Below are 17,876 nucleotides of genomic sequence, written 5' to 3' on the forward strand. Positions count from 1 at the left end.
TGATTTATTTCATTTTTATACTTTTTTGATAAGTGGACTTCACTTTTCACTCACTCATTACACTCGCATTTATTATAAAATCAATATATAAAATATGACCCATCTTCCACTGATTCTTTTTCCCACTTTCTTTCATAAAATCAAATAATTTCTTTAAACCCATATCAATCAAAATTGAGACATTTATTTACAGAAGGGAGTATTTTATGATTTTACCCATTAAAATCTCTAAAAACAAATTAAGGTAAAAAAGTTTGATCCAAAACTCACCTCATAATTCTAACTAACCAACTTCCCCTCTCGATCCGAATCATTTGTCCCTCCACCAAAACTCCAACTTCATTGCTTCGAAAAAACACAAGAAAGTAAAACCAAAAAAAAAATGGCCCTAAACAACAATCTAAAATTGTTCTACATCCTCTTCATCTTCTCCTCTCTCCTCCTCCCCAACCATCTAGCACAATCCCCGCGCCCCGGCCCAGTCTCATACCCAGGGCCGGTGCTTGGGCCATCATTATTCGAAGACATAGACGATGAAATCGACGCTCAAAATCCCTCCATCTCACTACCCCCTTCCTCCTCAGAAGGCCCGTCCATCGCTCCTAGCAACGAGTACGATCTCTCGCCATCCAACGCCCTGTCAGGCGACGATCCCAATCCAGCATTGGAGAAAATCTGCGAGTCCACGGACTATCCCATCCTTTGCCTGTCAACAGTGGCTCCGTACCTAGACGGGGAGACCGACATCCAGTCCGTCCTCGACGTGGCCATTCAGGCCGGGGCCGAGTTCTCCAAATACGGGCAGGAAACGGCGCAGAAACTCGCTGGGAACCCGGCGAACCCGCCACAGCACTCGTCTGTGCTCAGCGACTGCAGGGACGGGTTTGAGACCGCGGCTGAGAACTACGGGAAGGCGGCGGATGCGCTAGCGGAGCAAGATAAGGGCACAGTGAACAGCATGCTGAGTGCCGTGATAACATACATTGGAGACTGCCACGATACGATATCAACGGATTCACTATTGTACAGCCTTACTGAAAAGCTCATCAACATGACCAGTAATTGCCTCGCAATTAGCTCCATCATCAACTGAAAATCATCATAGCTTGCAACTGAAAGATTAATGGGCTAGATTAGATTAATAGGAAATAATTCTATTGGGCTTGGTCCAATGTTACATTTATTCTATTATATATATGCTCTATTGTAGAGAATAGAAGATACAGAAAACCTAATTCTCTAAGAGAGAAAAGCGGCGCTACGTTCACAAGAGATTTCCTAGCTTTCTCTATAGAACGGTTGTACCGAGGAATTGTTCCTGCATCGGATCAGAATACACGTGGACCTCGATAGTAGTGGATTCAACTTGCAGGACACAATCGTAGAAGAAAACACAACAACAAGTAAGATTTAGTTTCGTTGTGTATTACGTGCTCAACTTGCAATATGATTATGAATCTAGATCTGTTATTCTTGTTTGCAATTTCCGCTACGCTCATTAGATTAATACAAGAATTCCTAACAGTGGTATCAGAGCCCGGGGCTTGATTCATAATTAATTTTGTTTCCTAATTAATTTGTGGATGATTTTTTAAATAAAAACACTCATTTAATTAATTCAAAATTGAATAATTTCACAAAATTCAAACAAAATCCCAAATCAACAAAAGGGCGACGACGATTTGGAGCTCTGCCGCTTCAAATCACTGTAAAACTTCACAATGAACCTCTCGCCGCCCCTAATCCACCGGCAACCACACACCGTCGTGGCCGATTGAGACGAAATCCGGCTAGGGCGCCGCTGGAGGGGAAGAATCCGGTGATTCCGCCGCCGTATCCGTGGGTGGGGACGTGCCACGCGACGGTGCGGAGCCTGAATTACCTCCGCGCGCAGGGAATCACGGCGATCTTCAGCGATGTTGAGTGCAGAAAGAGCGAGCAGAAGTACTTGCGCTTGAATCTGAAGCAAATCGGAAGAAACCAGAATCTCCACCGGCTGGTTAGGTCGACCGCCTGCACCTTTCCGCCGCAGTAGGGGCAGGATCCCAACACCTGTTGTCACGTAACCTCCGTCTCGTCCTCGTCACAGCCTAGAAAACACATAACTTCGCCTCCGCACTGACTGTCAGTTTCGATTACTGAGATAATTGCGGTTGGGAATATACTTGTGAGGAATTTGATGGTTTGGAGGCCTGTGGTTCATGGTTACAACGCGGCTGTGTTCAGTGACATGCTGGCTTGACAAAGCAGAAAATTGGGCGGCGGCGGTGAGTGGCGATGGGCGGCGGAGCGCCCGGAGTTGGTGGAGTGAAGAAGCCCCATGGAGGGGGGGCGTCTGTTCCATAACCCTAGCGAGTTTTGAAGATCCGGGTTGGATCCGAATCGTGGTTTTGATCACTGTAAATCACATTATTAATTTAGAATTAATAATATTAATCAAGCCAATTAATTATTTACTATCATTATTTTAAATAATAATACTATCATTATTTTGAATAATAATAGTAAATGTGTATTAATATTGTTTTAGAATTAATATTAAATATCTGTTTATATTAGTTTGGAATTGATATAGATTAGATTATAAATTTATTAATTGGATTAATGGATTAATTAACAAGAATTTGTTAATATTATTATTTTGGAATAATAAATAATAGAGGGAACGTCATTTTTGGTTCACCAACTTTGCCAAAGTATCATTTTAGGTCCGTGAACTTTGAAAATATCATTTTAGGTCTGTGAACTTTGAGTTAGTATCATTTGAGGTACTTTTTACTATTTCCAAGTTGTTTTGGATGAAAATACCCTCAATACCTTAAAGTGTATATATTTTTAATAAATTTATCATATATTCATATTTTTTTATAAATATCTTTACAATATATTTTTGACAAATTTTCTAAATATAATTTGACCTTAAATATTATCACTTAATTTTGTGACATGCAAGTAAAATTCCTTCTTCAATTTTTTATGTTAATTTTTTTTAAATTGAATAAAGAACTTTCTTTAATAATAAAAATTGAATAAAGATCTTTTTATAAATATCTTTACAATATATTTTTGACAAATTTTCTAAATATAATTTAACTTTCAATATTATCATATAATTTTGTGACATGCAAGAAAAGATCTTTATTTAATTTTTTATTATTAAAGAAAAGTTCTTTATTCAATTTTTAAAAAAAATAATATAAATAATTGAAGAAGAAACTTTACTTGCATGTCACAAAATTAAGTGATAATATTTAAGGTAAAATTATATTTAGAAAATTTGTCAAAAATATATTGTAAAGATATTTATAAAAAATTATGAGTATATGATAAATTTATTAAAAATATATACACTTTAATGTATTTAGGGTATTTTCGTCCAAAAAAACTTGGAAATAGTAAAAAGTACCTCAAATGATACTAACTCAAAGTTCACGGACCTAAAATGATATTTTCAAAGTTCACGGACCTAAAATGATATTTTCAAAGTTCACGGACCTAAAATGATACTTTGGCAAAGTTCGTGGACCAAAAATGATGTTCCCTCTAAGTAATATATGTGCTTGATGATGATTTGGAGTTATTACTTGATTTACAAATTTATTAATTTAGAATTAATATAGACTTGATTAATTTCGTTAATTAGATTAATAAATTGAGACATAGTTATCATCTGGAAATGATAATATATACTCCACAATGCAATATTAATTTGGAATTAATATTAAATATGTATAATTATATTAATTTAGAATTAATAAAATTAAATCCTAATATAATTAGAGAATAAAATTTGATTTTATTTGTTGAGCATTATTTGATATCTTATGTGATAAGCATGCTATTTGATTTTATGCTTATTTATTTTAACTATAGTAGTTAGAGATCGTTTTATTGTCTAGGTAGGCGGCGCCCAGTATTTGTAGTCTGTGTTATACTATGTCTGGGTAGGCGGCGCCCAGTAATTGTTTGAAATTTAATATCAGATATTATATTCACAGAACTAGTATCACACTTTTCCCCATAAAATATAAGTCTTGTTTTGAAACAAACGCATCGTCCATCATAATTGTTTGATGTTCCTAGCCTTTTCGACCACGAGTTTTACGCCAAAGTGTTTACTCTAAATCTACAAGGCCTAGGCTCATTCATAGATGCATGGTTGGCATCGTGTGATGGGGTTGACTTACTTAAATTGTTTAGTGACGCCAAAGCGACCTAAATAGTTTATGGATGCATATTAATTAGATTAATAAACCAAGAATTACAAAATAGTTGTTGCAATTGGCTTGGAGGCCTACCTTGTGATATTATTGTAGTGATCAGCCAAACCAGGGGCTGCAATAATATAGACTTGGATCTTGGACCACTAAAATTTATATTAGATATAAATTCGTATTTTATGTTTGGGGGACATAATATATGTTAAAATTAGTGGGAGCTAATCAATACAATAAACCCTTGTTTGATTAGTGATGCGAATGTGATCTTTGTATACTTTTCTAATTTGCTTTTCGTTTTATTTTTTGTTCAGATAATATGTCAAACTTATCTTATGAGTGTATGATGGAAACAAACAAACTAACTAGGTCAAATTTCACGGAGTGGCAAAGAGACTGCCCAAAACTCAAGGCACAAGGTGCAATGAGTGGGAGCTCAGCTATGTTTGTCATTGAGATAAATATATCTATGAATAACTCACAATCCTGGGTATAAGATACCGCTTGTGGTTCACACATTTGTAATAATGTGCAAGGTTTAATTGACAGCAGGAAAGTGAGGCCTGGGAAAGTAGAACTACGTGTTGGAAATGGAGCAAAAGTTGCTGCCGAACGCGTGGGAACTTATAGATTAGATCTTCCCTCAGGACAAAGACTAGATTTACATAATTGTTATTTTGTTCCAGTTATTTCAAAGAATATTATATCCATTCCAATGTTGGACATCGAAGGTTTTTCCTTCCATTTTGCAAACAGCAGATGCTCGTTTTCTAATAATGGATTGTTTTATAGAAATGCCTCTTTATAGAATGGATTATATATGCTTGAATGCAAACGGAATATTCTCAATGTGCAAAATAAAAGACTTAAGCTATGTAATACGAATAATGCTACTTATCTTTGGCATTGTAGACTTGGTCATATCAATGAGAAAAGGATAGCCAGATTGAGAAAGTTAGATTATCTAAATTCATTTGATTTTGAATCATATGGTGTTTGTGAATTCTGTCTCAAAGGAAAGATGACTAATAATCTACTTTATGGGAAATGGGTGCGTGCTAATGATGTGCTAGAGTTGATCCACACAGATGTGTGCGGACAGTTTCCAACTCAAGCAAAAGGTGGTTATTCGTACTTCATTACTTTCACTGATGATTTGACAAGGTATGGATATGTGTATCTTATGAAACACAAGTCTGGGGCCTTTGAGAAATTTAAAGAGTTTAAGTGTGAAGTTGAGAAACAACTTGGGAAAAGTATCAAAACTCTTCGATCAGATCGAGGAGGGGAATACTTGAGCCGAGAATTTCTTGATTACTTGAAATCGCATGGAATTCAGTCAGACTGGACACCTCCTGGTACACCACAAATGAATGGAGTATCTGAAAGGAGAAACCGAACATTATTAGATATGGTTCGATCCATGATGAGTTTAGCTAGTCTTCCTTTATTTCTCTGGGGTCATGCTTTACTAACGGCTATTTACATTCTAAATAGGGTTCCTTCTAAATTAGTCGAGAAAACACCATATGAGTTATGGTGTGGCAAGAAAGCAAGTCTTAACCATATCCGGACCTGGGGTTGTCCAGCTTTTGTTAAGAAAATGAGGACTGATAAATTGGAAACTAAAAGTGAGAAATGTTATTTTGTGGGATATCGTAAAGAAACTAAATGGTCGATTTCTACTGTCCTGAAAGTCACAAGGTGATAACATCAATGAATGTGACGTTCCTTGAAGACAGTTATGTCTGCAAGGAACAAGGTCAAAATACAGTAGATCTTGAAGAAATTCAAGAACCACAAGTTAACAATGAGGATATCCAAGCCCCTTGGCTTAGCGGTAAAGGGTGCTGGATACCGCGTCCATCCTGGAGGTCTCGAGTTCGAACCCTGGGTGGCGTAATTTGTCTTCCCTCCTTGTTATAGGAGTTGATTTGTAATTTCCTCCTTCATATATATGATATAAATATATGAAGTTAATTTAAAAAAAAAAAAAAAAAAAAAAAGAGTTAACAATGAGGATGAGATATTATCCACTGGATTGGACAATAACTCAGTGGGAGTTTTTGATGATCTATTGGGAGGGGAAATTACTCTTAGAGAGTACCTTAGAGAGACTCTCGAAGGACCACCTCAAAACAATGAGATGCATCAAAGACAATATGATACAATAGTTGCATCACCTCTACCTCAAGAAGATCATAGTGATATTCTTGAACCTTCTCACATACAGAATGAACAGCCCGAACCAGAGCAAAACCAACTCAATAGGCCTAGAAGGATTCGTCGTGCACCTGAGAGACTGAATCTAATGGTTGAGAACCAAGAAGATGAAGTTGATTTAGATGATGATGAGCCTAAGACCTATACCGAGGCAGTGTCAGACACCGATCGAGAGAAGTGGCCTGAAGCCTTGATATATAAAATGGACTCGATGTACTTCAACTTAGTCTGGGAACTAGTTGACTTGCCAGATGGAGTTTACCCCATAGGTTGCAAATGGATCTTCAAAAAGAAGAGAGATGCAGATGGCATAGTACAAACCTACAAGGCTAGGTTAGTGGCAAAGGGTTATAGTCAGCGCGAAGGCATTGACTATGATGAAACCTTTTCGCCAGTTGCTAAGATCAAGTCCATTAGGATATTACTTGCAATAGCTGCATACTAAAACTTTGATATTTAGCAAATGGATGTCAAAACCACATTTCTCAATGGAGAATTAGACGGCGATGTCTATATGACACAACCAGAAGGTTTTGACCGAACACAGTGTGCAAGCTAAAGAAGTCCATCTATGGACTTAAGCAAGCTTCGAGGAGTTGAAATGTTTGTTTTGACAGAACAATCAAATCGTTTGGTTTTGTCAGAAGCAAAGATGACCCATGTGTTTATAGTAAACGCGAGAATGGAAATGTTGTCTTCCTCATCATATATGTTGATGACATCTTGATTATGGGAAGCGATCGTTCCATGATGCAATCCGTGAAAGAGTGGTTGTCTAGTTCCTTTATGATGAAGGATCTAAGTGATGCTTCCTATATCCTTGGAATTAAGATCTATCGAGATAGACCAAATAGGATGTTAGGATTATAACAATCCACTCACATAGACAAGTCGCTAAGGCGCTTCTCAATGAAGAGTTCTAAGAAAGGTTTTCTTCCTATGAGACATGTCATTGTATTGTCAAAGAAGGATTGTCCTTCTAATGACAAAGAAAGAGACAACATGAAAAGGATCACGTATGCTTCGGCTATAGGATCTATTATGTATGTCATGATTTCTACTAGGCCAGATGTGGCCTATGTGCTTAGCATGACAGGCAGATTACAGCAAAATCCAGGTGAGGAACATTGGAAAACTGTTTAGAATATTCTTAAGTACCTTAGAAGGACTAAAGAATATTTCTTAGTCTATGGTAGACAACCAGAGTTATCAGTTACTAGGTACACTGATGCTAGTTTCCAAACAGACCATAACGACTATAAGTCTCAGTCTGGATATGTTTTTATCCTCAATGGTGGAACAGTAAGTTGAGTATATTGCTGCATCTGAAGCTGCTAAAGAAGTTGTTGCTTTGTTAGAGTTCGTTAAAGAACTGGGTGTCATTTCGAGTGCCAATAGTGCAATTCCTTTGTATTGTGACAACACTGGTGCTGTTGCGCAAGCAAAAGAACCCAGAGCTACGAACAGGAACAAGCATGTTCCCGGAAGATATCATCTGATCAGAGAAATAATTGAAAGAGACGACATAAAATTAGAAAGAGTACCCACTGATGATAATTTGGCCGATCCTTTCACCTAACCGTTATGTATAGCAAAACATAACAAGCACTTTGAGAGCTTAGGTGTTAAGAATGTTGGTAGATGGCTTTAAGTCAGTGGGAGTTACAGTTTTATATGTCTTAGAAACATTTTGTGTTGAGACAATATTACTTGATCACATTATATAAAAATTTTAATTTTCTATGGGTTTTGTGCACTTATTGGAATAATTGTTTAAAATGTTTGTATTTATTCTAAATATTTGTTCCCTTGAATTATGACTGTCGTTAATGGTGTGAGACATTAATGATATAGTATAATTCTAAAATAGCCCTAACCAATGATCATCAAGAATGGGATATTGATGATATGTTATAGGTTAGCATGGAGTTTGCATCACATTCTTCGATAATGTAGTTGTTCTCACAACTATGAGATATTAGATACTCGTGATGGACACATGGTATACTTTGGAGAGTATTGGTATACCCTACTATTAAACTGTTTTGTTTAGTGTCTACAGTTTATTATTACATGAAGTATGTAATAGTCCTTGGATCTGCGGTCATTACACATTTTGTTTGTTGAGTGGTGTGCTTTGATCTTGTCCAACGCTTTGCCTCCCAAAGGAGGATTGAGACACGGACTTGAGTTGGGTATATCATAAGATAAATGGAAATGGTAGTTGAGCCAAGAATGAGATTCATTACTTGATTAGAATTTCGAGAGAACACTCAAATTCTCTATATTACTTGACCATTAAGTCATTGGCCAATGCAAAGATAAATTCAATTAAAGTAATTGAATATGATCGAATGAGTCATTTAATAAAGATGAGATAAAGTGATTGAGCTATTTGGATGACACATGACAAATCTTAGGCTCAATCGGGTGGTTCGTGAATGAAAGGATATTACTATAAACTTTGTGTAAAGGCTTGTTTACCGAATTCACGTAAACGTCCTTCATATATCGAGCTATGCTGCCAACGCAGTCTAGGAGTTTTGTGCAGACTTCGATTAGATCTTCGTCGATAATGAGGGCCTAAAGGGTCACACTATATGTGTATTTTGATCCGCTAAAGGGTACAATGTTAGAGCTGTGTATTATATCTAATGCTAGTCCAAGTGGGAGATTGAAAGATTAATGGGCTAGATTAGATTAATTGGAAATAATTCTCTTGGGCTTGGTCAAATGTTACATTTATTCTATTATATATATGCTCTATTGTAGAGAATAGAAGATACAGAAAACCTAATTCTCTAAGAGAGAAAAGCGGCGCTACATTCACAAGAGATTTCCTAGCTTTCTCTATAGAACGATTGTACCGAGGAATTGTTCCTGCATCGGATCAGAATACACGTGGACCTCGATAGTAGTGGATTCAACTTGCAGGACATAATCGTAGAAGAAAACACAACAACAAGTAAGATTTAGTTTCGTTGTGTATTACGTGCTCAACTTGCAATATGATTATGAATCTAGATCTGTTATTCTTGTCTGCAATTTCCGCTGCGCTCATTAGATGAATACAAGAATTCCTAACAGCAACATCTCTCAACGGATGGCCCTGTTGATTAAGAATAGGTGGAACTGTCTAACATTTAAATTAATTGTAGCTATTCTCTTCAGGTGGTGTTTGGTTTCCAAGATAAAATAATACCATGATATAATGTAGGATTGAGTTGTGAGACTATTTTAGTCATAGGGGGTTAGCTATGACTAATTATCCCATGATTATTCATCTAGGATTGAGTTGTGTGATTGAATCTCATGAACCAAACACACTACAAATTTAATCTCGGATACAATCTTGCAAACGAACAAACTCTTCGTGTACATTTATCAGCCTCAAATTTTATTAAACCAGTAAAATGTGTCTAATTATACATAACACAACAATATCTCCAATGCTCCATAACAACAGGATAATAAGTAAAATGTGTCTAATTATACACAACACAACAATATCTCCAATGCTCCATAACAATACGATAATAAGTAAAATGTGTCTAATTAACAAAACCCAACATTAATATCTCCAATTCGTCATAACAATTGGATAATAATATCATAAATTTGGCGTTTCACATAACTAATTTAATATTTATGATTATCTTCAGTGCCTAATTAAAGTGATTCAATAAAAATTAAAGTTTGGATTAAAGTGTATTTATTTGTTATGGAAATAAGTGTAGATATTATATGTAATTTTTGATTTGTTGAGGGACCGAATAGAAAATAAAAGGGTCTTATATTTATATAAATATAAGATAGGGTTATGGTCTCTAGAAGTCAGAAGAACGGTTCGATAGCTCTTTATTCTCTCGACAGACTATTGTGAATAATGTCGATGATCGTTTGCAAGATTCATAGCCGTTGCAATGTAATTCCACCGTTTTATTCTAGATGTATCATCCACCCTGCAGTTTCTGCTTCTTTTATATCGTTCTTGGTTAATCATCATATAGAGGTTTAAGTAATTGTTCACCCAATTATTCCAACAATATCAATATAAAATATTGTTGCACATATGGCTGACTAGGTTCCAACGAATTAATTTTTACCCGACACTATTATTCTTATCGCAATTTTAATTTTTTCTCTAAATCTATTTAAAATGTTTGCATAATTAATTCTAATTATTTTGCAGTTAATTACAATCAATAAATATACCTAGTAACCAATGAATATACTTAATAATCAAAAAGTGTGATCAATTGCTAACTCAACATTTAATTGCTAATTACAACTAATTCAAGACTATAAGATTTTTAGAGATCTAAAGGTCTATAAATTGTCATAGGTAATTTCATTTTATTATTATTTAAATTTAAAAAAGATAAGAATAACTATCAAAATTATATTTTTTATGAAACTGTCAATATAGTGGAGTATTAAACGATTCCTTATATATATGTCAACACAATTTAGTATTGATATTGTAAGGAGCACCAGGGCGCATCTTTAATTAGAGTCACAACGTACTTCCAGTCTTGTGCTGCCACATGGCACGTAACATACAACATTGTAAATACAAACATGCAATATTCAATTGTGGAAGTTGTAGATGGATTTCCGTAGATTGCATTTTAGTTATACAAAGATTGCATTTTATATTGTTTAGTTTTGTATTATAAACATATATTGTCCACCTCCACGCCTACGTTTAGGCCCGACCCAAACCATGGTTTTGATTCCACTATGAGAGTTCGTCAATGCACTCCTGAATCAACATTCTCACGGTTTCATTTTTGTGACACTCACCAAAAGGCCTCATTCTAATAGAATATGGGTTGACTTATATACTTCCTCCATTTCTTACGAATAGGAACTAAGAAACGACACGAGTTTTATTGCTAAATTGATAAGTATGAGAAGGAGAGAAAAATGGGTAAAGTAAGAGAGAGGAAGAGAAAAGGCCCAACGAATCACCTACAACATTTCCTACTCAATTTCCTAATACACACACACAAACATGATAAGTGATGGTGGGGTCCATCACCCATATTTGTGTGTGTGTATTAGGAGATGGAGTAGGAACTGTTGTAGGTGATCCTTATTGGAGAAAAGGTAGTGGAATTAGTGTGTGGATTGTGGTGTTCATTTCTTAAAATGGAAGGTTTCTATTTTTATGAAACGAACCATTTTTTTCTACTCTATTTTTAAGAAACGGATATAGTATTATTTGCACATTTTCTAATTCTTCAGTGTGGAACGATTTCGACCTCAACAAATATGACACAGTCTATGCATGCACAAACCGAACTGAACCGGAACTGGAACCGGTGGCGGCAGTTTGAACCGGCATAGGGTTTGGCAATTCATGCGGGCCGGTTCAGGTTCAAGAAAATTGCAAACCGTAACCGGCGGTTCACTGGCTCCAACGGTAGGATTCCGGCTAGGGTCATAGGTTTTCAGTCAGGACAGGGGTGTAGAAAAACCGGCGGTTTGCGTTAGAAAATCGCCTGTTTCTGACGGTTCAGGATCTTTTTCAGGTGGCAGTGTATTGACCTGAAAACCGGGCATAAACCGCCGGTTTTCTACCAGAAAACCGACAGTTTTCGGCAGAAACTGTGGACTGAACAGCCGTTTCAGTCCGAAACCGCCGGTTCAGGCCGTAAACCGGCCGAAATTGGAATTTTGAAATTTTTTTAATTTCTTCCAATTTTTCTCCTATAAATACCCCACTTCCCCCATCATTTTTACTCACCCCATTCTTGTGTTAACAAGGATTGCTCTTCTCAATCTCAATTTCTCTATTCTCTATCCCCATTCTCTAATTTGCTCAAGTTGCTTACTACTTTATTGTTGTGATTGTGCTCTCTTTCTACTTAAGTTGTTATTTGCTTACCATCCATACTCTCCATAATCCATATTATATATTACTTTCACTTTGCAATTTGTCTTCTTCTCGTGGTGGTGATCGGGGTAAAGGAATTGCCCTAGATCAAAGTACTCGTTCTCAAAGATCCCGACGACCTAGTCGTAGAGAAGTTTTGGATGAGGTTTCCTAACGGGAGGCTGAACGTTTGCAAGTAAGTTCTTATTTTATTTTTAGCATTCATAATTTCATAATATTGAGTTTTTCATTTTTTTTGTTTGTTTGTGTTCCTAATTCATACCTTCTACTTATATAATATTTATAGATTGAAGAAGATCATAGGACAACCATGCTACTCACTCAAATGTATCAAGATGGCGGGGGCAGTTGTAGTTACCACCAACAAGATGATGACGAGTACGACGTGGCTATATCGTCAGACTCGGACAACAATGATGATGGATCTCATTCCCGTATTTCGTTTAGCACCGGTGGAAATGAGGACATGTCTCCTCCTCCCCTTCCACCCACTAAAAAAGCATTGAAATCTGATATTTTTGTTAAACATTACAAGAAGGTCCCGGTGGTAATCCAAACCCGGATGATCCTTTCTCTCAAGAAGTGACATCGGGGTATCATGCATATTGTAACTATTGTTCGAATGTCTACAAATTTGGGAGTGGTGAGGGATATGGCACCCTCCGTTGTCATTTGGTGACAAAGCATCCGTTAGAATGTGGCACTGCCGCTACCCAAACCCAACTAAACTTCCCTCCCGGTGGCTCAGGTTCGTCTCAATCAGGTGCGCCTCTTTTTAAATATGATCCTAAAAATGTTACTAAAGCTTTGACTAGACGGACTGCAATGAAACATTTTCCTTTTAATATTTATGATGACAAAAAATATGAGGTTAGTATGCAAAGTGCTTTTAACGTAGCGGTCAAAAAAATAAGTCGAATGACCGATCAACGATCTACCGTTTGACAATGTTTGGAGAAAAAAGTTAAGTTATCACGTTATCTACTCAACTTTGGACACAAAGTGAGCATTTGCCCAGATGTATGGACTGATTGTTTTAATAGATATTCATACATGGGCATTACGGTTCATTTTGTGGACAATAGTTGGTCTTTGAACAAGCATTTGATTGGTTTTAGAGAATTTCTCACACCACACACTGCACCTGAAATTGTTTCTTTAATTATTCAAGTTTTGAATGAATTTCAATTATGCAACAAGATATTTTCTGTTGCTTTTGATAATGCAACTGCTAACACTACAAGTATTAGTGACTTAATTGCGGCTGGTGGTTCGGTCATCAATGTTAACTATTTTCATCAAAGATGCATATGTCATATTTTGAATTTATGTGTACAAGATGTGCTTGAATTATAAAAAAAGCATAGTTCTCCTATTAGAACTGCAGTTAGATTGATCCATCAAAAGCAGCCTATTGGAAAAAGTATTGCCATCAGAAGAAGGTAAGATATACGAATTTTATCATGGATGTGTCTCATAGATGGAATTCGACATATGATTGTTTGAATTCTACTTTGGGGCATAGAGATGAGTTGTGTGATTTTTTTAGAACTTATCCCGTTCGTGATTTATATCTGTCGCATAGTTGTTGGGAACAAATGCGACTATTGAATTATCGAGTGTTTATTATTGCACTAATGTTCATATTTTAGAGCATTGCATGTATATATTACTTGGTTTTAAACAACGATGAAAAATGCGGCTTCTTCTTCTGAATAGATGTGTGTTTTATATTATATGATTGACAAATGGCTCAACTATTTCAGTGAGATTCCAACAGTGTTTTTGATTGCAAAGGTCTTGGATCCGAAATGGAAATTAGCCGGTACAACCAGGATTTTTGACTTTTATTATAATAATTTGAGTTCTATTGATCTTGGTCCACTTCAAGCATTGCAATCGGATACCAGTGACGAATTCGGAGTAGACCTCTCAGAAACATTTCAAATAAACCTCGCAAACATGTCTATTGTCCAACAAACCTTCGAGTATAACTTGCGTTCTCTCTACACCGAATATGAAACCAAGTATAACAGTACCCACCAATTCACAAGACCTACCCCTCCTCAACAACATAGTTTTGCATTTCAAAATGTTTATGATGATCCCGATGCGCAATCCCAATTAGCCGACCTATACAACTACAACACCGGCGGGAGGTCGACCTCAGGTATGGTAAGTGAGTTGGATTTATATTTCGATTCACTCTTTTCCTTTAATGATGAAGGTCCTACTCCCGCCCGAATCGACGTCCTCGATTGGTGGGGAACACACGAGAAAGATTTTCCTATACTTGTGTCAATGGCCAAAGAGATTTTTTCGGTTCCGGCTTCTACTGTAGCCGTCGAGTCTCCTTTTAATGTTAGATCACGTGTGTTGGATGAATCAAGAAGTAAACTCTCTGCGAGAAATATGGAAGCCATGATGTTACTTGATGATTGGGCCAAAGAACGTCAGAGAACAAGAACCTGATTGGGATACTCGTGCGGAGGAAGAAGGTGAAGAATTCACCTAGGATGAAGCGTAGGCCAACCGTCAACCGCCCGACAAGCCAAATAGGTAAGTAAGGTATGAGAACTACGTGGGCTTTGATTCCCAATGCAAATGAGCATTGAGGATACGTAAGCACATCAACTTAAATTTTAAATTTAGGTTGAGCTCAAGTCCTTTTTACTTTTTACTTTTTTTTATTTGTTTAACCTTTAAATTATGCAAATACAATTAAATAATTGTATTTGTATATACTCTAGTCGGTGAAGGAGACTTCTCTATAAGACTAAATCCGGGAAACTTTTGACAATTCTACCATAATTGTTGATTGTTAGACTAAACTCAACATTTAAGGTTGAATTGTTAAAGGTGTTCTCAATTTAGTTATGTAGAAACATCTACTTCACCGACCAAGAGCATATATTATAAATTTATTTTTCAAAACTTCAAGTCTTTTTTTGTAATTTGTAAATAGCTTTGTTGTAGTTTCGTTGTATTTAAATTTATTGTTTAAGACTTCAAGTCTTTAGTGAATTGTAAATTTGTAATTGTTGTAAGTTCAACATTTTTTTGAACCGTGTGCATGCCTAACACAATTGTTGTAGTCTTCTTTTATCTTCTCTTCAATTTCCATATCCAAGCACCATCACGGGTTATTTCAGCATATGTTGTGGAGAGGTTTTCTTTATATGGCGAGAGATGAATTTAAGCCAAACTATGCCACAATTTATAGAGTATGAGTTTTTGTTTTCATTCACGGGTTAGTTTTGAGTTTCAAAAGGAATTGAGCAAAACCTGTGGAAAAGACAAGTGAAAAAAAAAATGAAAAATTCTATTTAAGCGCCAACAGATTTTCACAGTTAAAATTGATCGAATAATTCAACAATATTAAAGTGCAAACTGGACCGGATATTACTATAAATCCCATCTGCTTTTAAAAACAATGGGTACTGGATTGTATTTAATGTCAAAACCATTTTCTAATTTAGTGGAAAAAATAAATCAGGCAAATGATACGCTTCATTTTTAGATCGTTTTACTTCATTTTATATGAATTTGATAATTTTACTTCCCCCGTTCCATATTAATTGAGTCATTTTTCTCTTTTGGAAATATCCAAAATAATTGAGTTATTTCTAATTTTTTAGCAAAAATTAACTCTCTTACTTTATTCACTATTCTTATGTCAGTGTAAAAAATGAACTGTCTCTATTAATGAGGAACAGAGGGAGAGTACTTCGTGCAGAAAGGCTGAACTAAAATGATCTTAAAATGAATGATGCGTTGTCTAATAATGAACTCTATATTGTAGTTCGACAGTTTGACAGTTCGACATTATGAATTAGTTCTACAACGATACTATACCATAAATCTATTACCAAAACTAAATTAAAGTTGTTACAGTCACAAGATTTATACAAGAATCTATGACATCGTCAGAAGATTCTTGAACAAATCATGTTACTTCAATCCAATTAATTCCCATTAACTCCAAAACTCTCTCTCAGCAGAAGCTGGCAGGCTTGAACTGGAGAGGGTACATGAAAGAATTTGCATATGTGAACCTGATGCTCTGACTGCTCTTCAACGGATGGCCTCCATTAACAAGACAATCATCATAAGACGGCCTTTTGAAAGTGGTGGGATTCAAAATTCTTGTCGAAGCAAACCATCCACACCTCACATGAATGTTGGAGGGTGCGCAGCCATTGACACAAGTGTTCACAATCTGCACTTGAATTCTGGGATTCCTGATGTTGGATGCCTGCTTTGTGAGATGCTTATGTCCCTTTTTGAGCACCCTATTACTAAATAATTGAATAAATTAAACATCAAGATTCATGAGAGAGGAAGTGTAAGTGTGTGTGTGTGTGTACCATGTAGCACGAGTTTCCTATGTTTGGAAGGAGCTTGTTTTGGTTTGGGATGGAGTGGAGTTGTTGTGTTTGCATCACCATTGAAGTGCAAGAAATTTCCTAAGACAAAGTTGAGCAAGAATCACGTGAGGTAATCGAACAACTTCAATCAAAACTGACTAGTTGTTGCTTGATTAAATAGAAACCTAAGGGTTATCCATGTATTATAGCTAGTAATTACCTGATTGGAGGCCAAGATTAAAGAAAGTAATGATGAACATCAAGAAGTAGAAGAAAACATGGAGAATAGTGTTCATGGTGATTTTAATTAATGATTCTTGAATTCTAATAGCTCGTGAGAGGAATCCGGGGGGATTTTAAATTTGATTTAGACCAGTTGCAATATGGGCGCCCGTGTGGACGGCGCCCCCGCGCGAGGAGAGCTGTGGGACGGCGGTTGATGGGCTCCGCAGGTTCGGGCAGGGGCAAGGGGCGCTTCGCGGGCGACGAACGACTGCCGAGCGGGCGCCGTAGTTTATTTTGTATTTTTTTTTAAAAATTCTTAATTTCACCTATGAAATACCTTACATGCATTTCATTTTTTTCATCGAATTTTCACACTTTCACTTTTCCACACCTAATTTTATCACGTCTCTCTAAAAAATGACTTTCAGTAGTGATGAGGATCAATTAATAACTCATAATGTTCTATCCAAGCATTCATGAGAGAGCGACTGAGAGGGAGACAAAATGGACCACTGCTATTAGTTCTACAACATAAAAAGATGAGAAATGATAAATATATTTATTGACAATGCAATATGAAAATGATAGAACAAAATTTAAAGGGTTTCTTCTGCTGCGTGTAGTGTGTTTTTGTCACATATTTACTTAAGTTCGAGATTGTCCACTAAGATGAGATCAAAGTTTACTGTAGTTTATTAATTCCTTCATCCGAAACTATTTAAAACATTTCTTATAAACATGAGAATAAAATAAATATGAAAGAGAATAAAATAATAAGAGAAAGAGAATAAAATAGATGAGAAAATAAAATTTCCGCCATACAACAAATAAAATGATACAAGTAATTTGAAACGATACAAATAGAATATGATACAAATAGCTTGGGATATGTAAAAGATAGAGTAATATAGTAAATAGCTTGTTGGAATATGAAGCCGGATG

At 36.0% G+C, this 17,876-nt stretch overlaps 1 protein-coding gene and 1 pseudogene across 1 annotated transcript; one reads left to right on the forward strand and one right to left on the reverse strand.

Moving 5' to 3' along the window:
* The first annotated feature begins 382 nt into the window (after positions 1–382).
* On the forward strand, positions 383–1,093 carry LOC121764414. The gene has a single exon (XM_042160451.1). It carries the CDS (start codon positions 383–385, stop codon positions 1,091–1,093), a length of 711 nt encoding a protein of 236 aa, XP_042016385.1.
* Positions 1,094–16,336: 15,243 nt separating this feature from the next.
* LOC121805260 lies at positions 16,337–17,182 on the reverse strand (annotated as a pseudogene).
* Positions 17,183–17,876: the final 694 nt, after the last annotated feature.

This window comes from Salvia splendens, chromosome 1 (assembly GCF_004379255.2).
Source record: "Salvia splendens isolate huo1 chromosome 1, SspV2, whole genome shotgun sequence".
NCBI lineage: Eukaryota > Viridiplantae > Streptophyta > Magnoliopsida > Lamiales > Lamiaceae > Salvia > Salvia splendens.

Coding starts and splice junctions, on each gene's coding strand:
- LOC121764414 (XM_042160451.1), top strand. CDS start 383: ATGGCCCTAAACAACAATCTAAAATTGTTCTACATCCTCTTCATCTTC.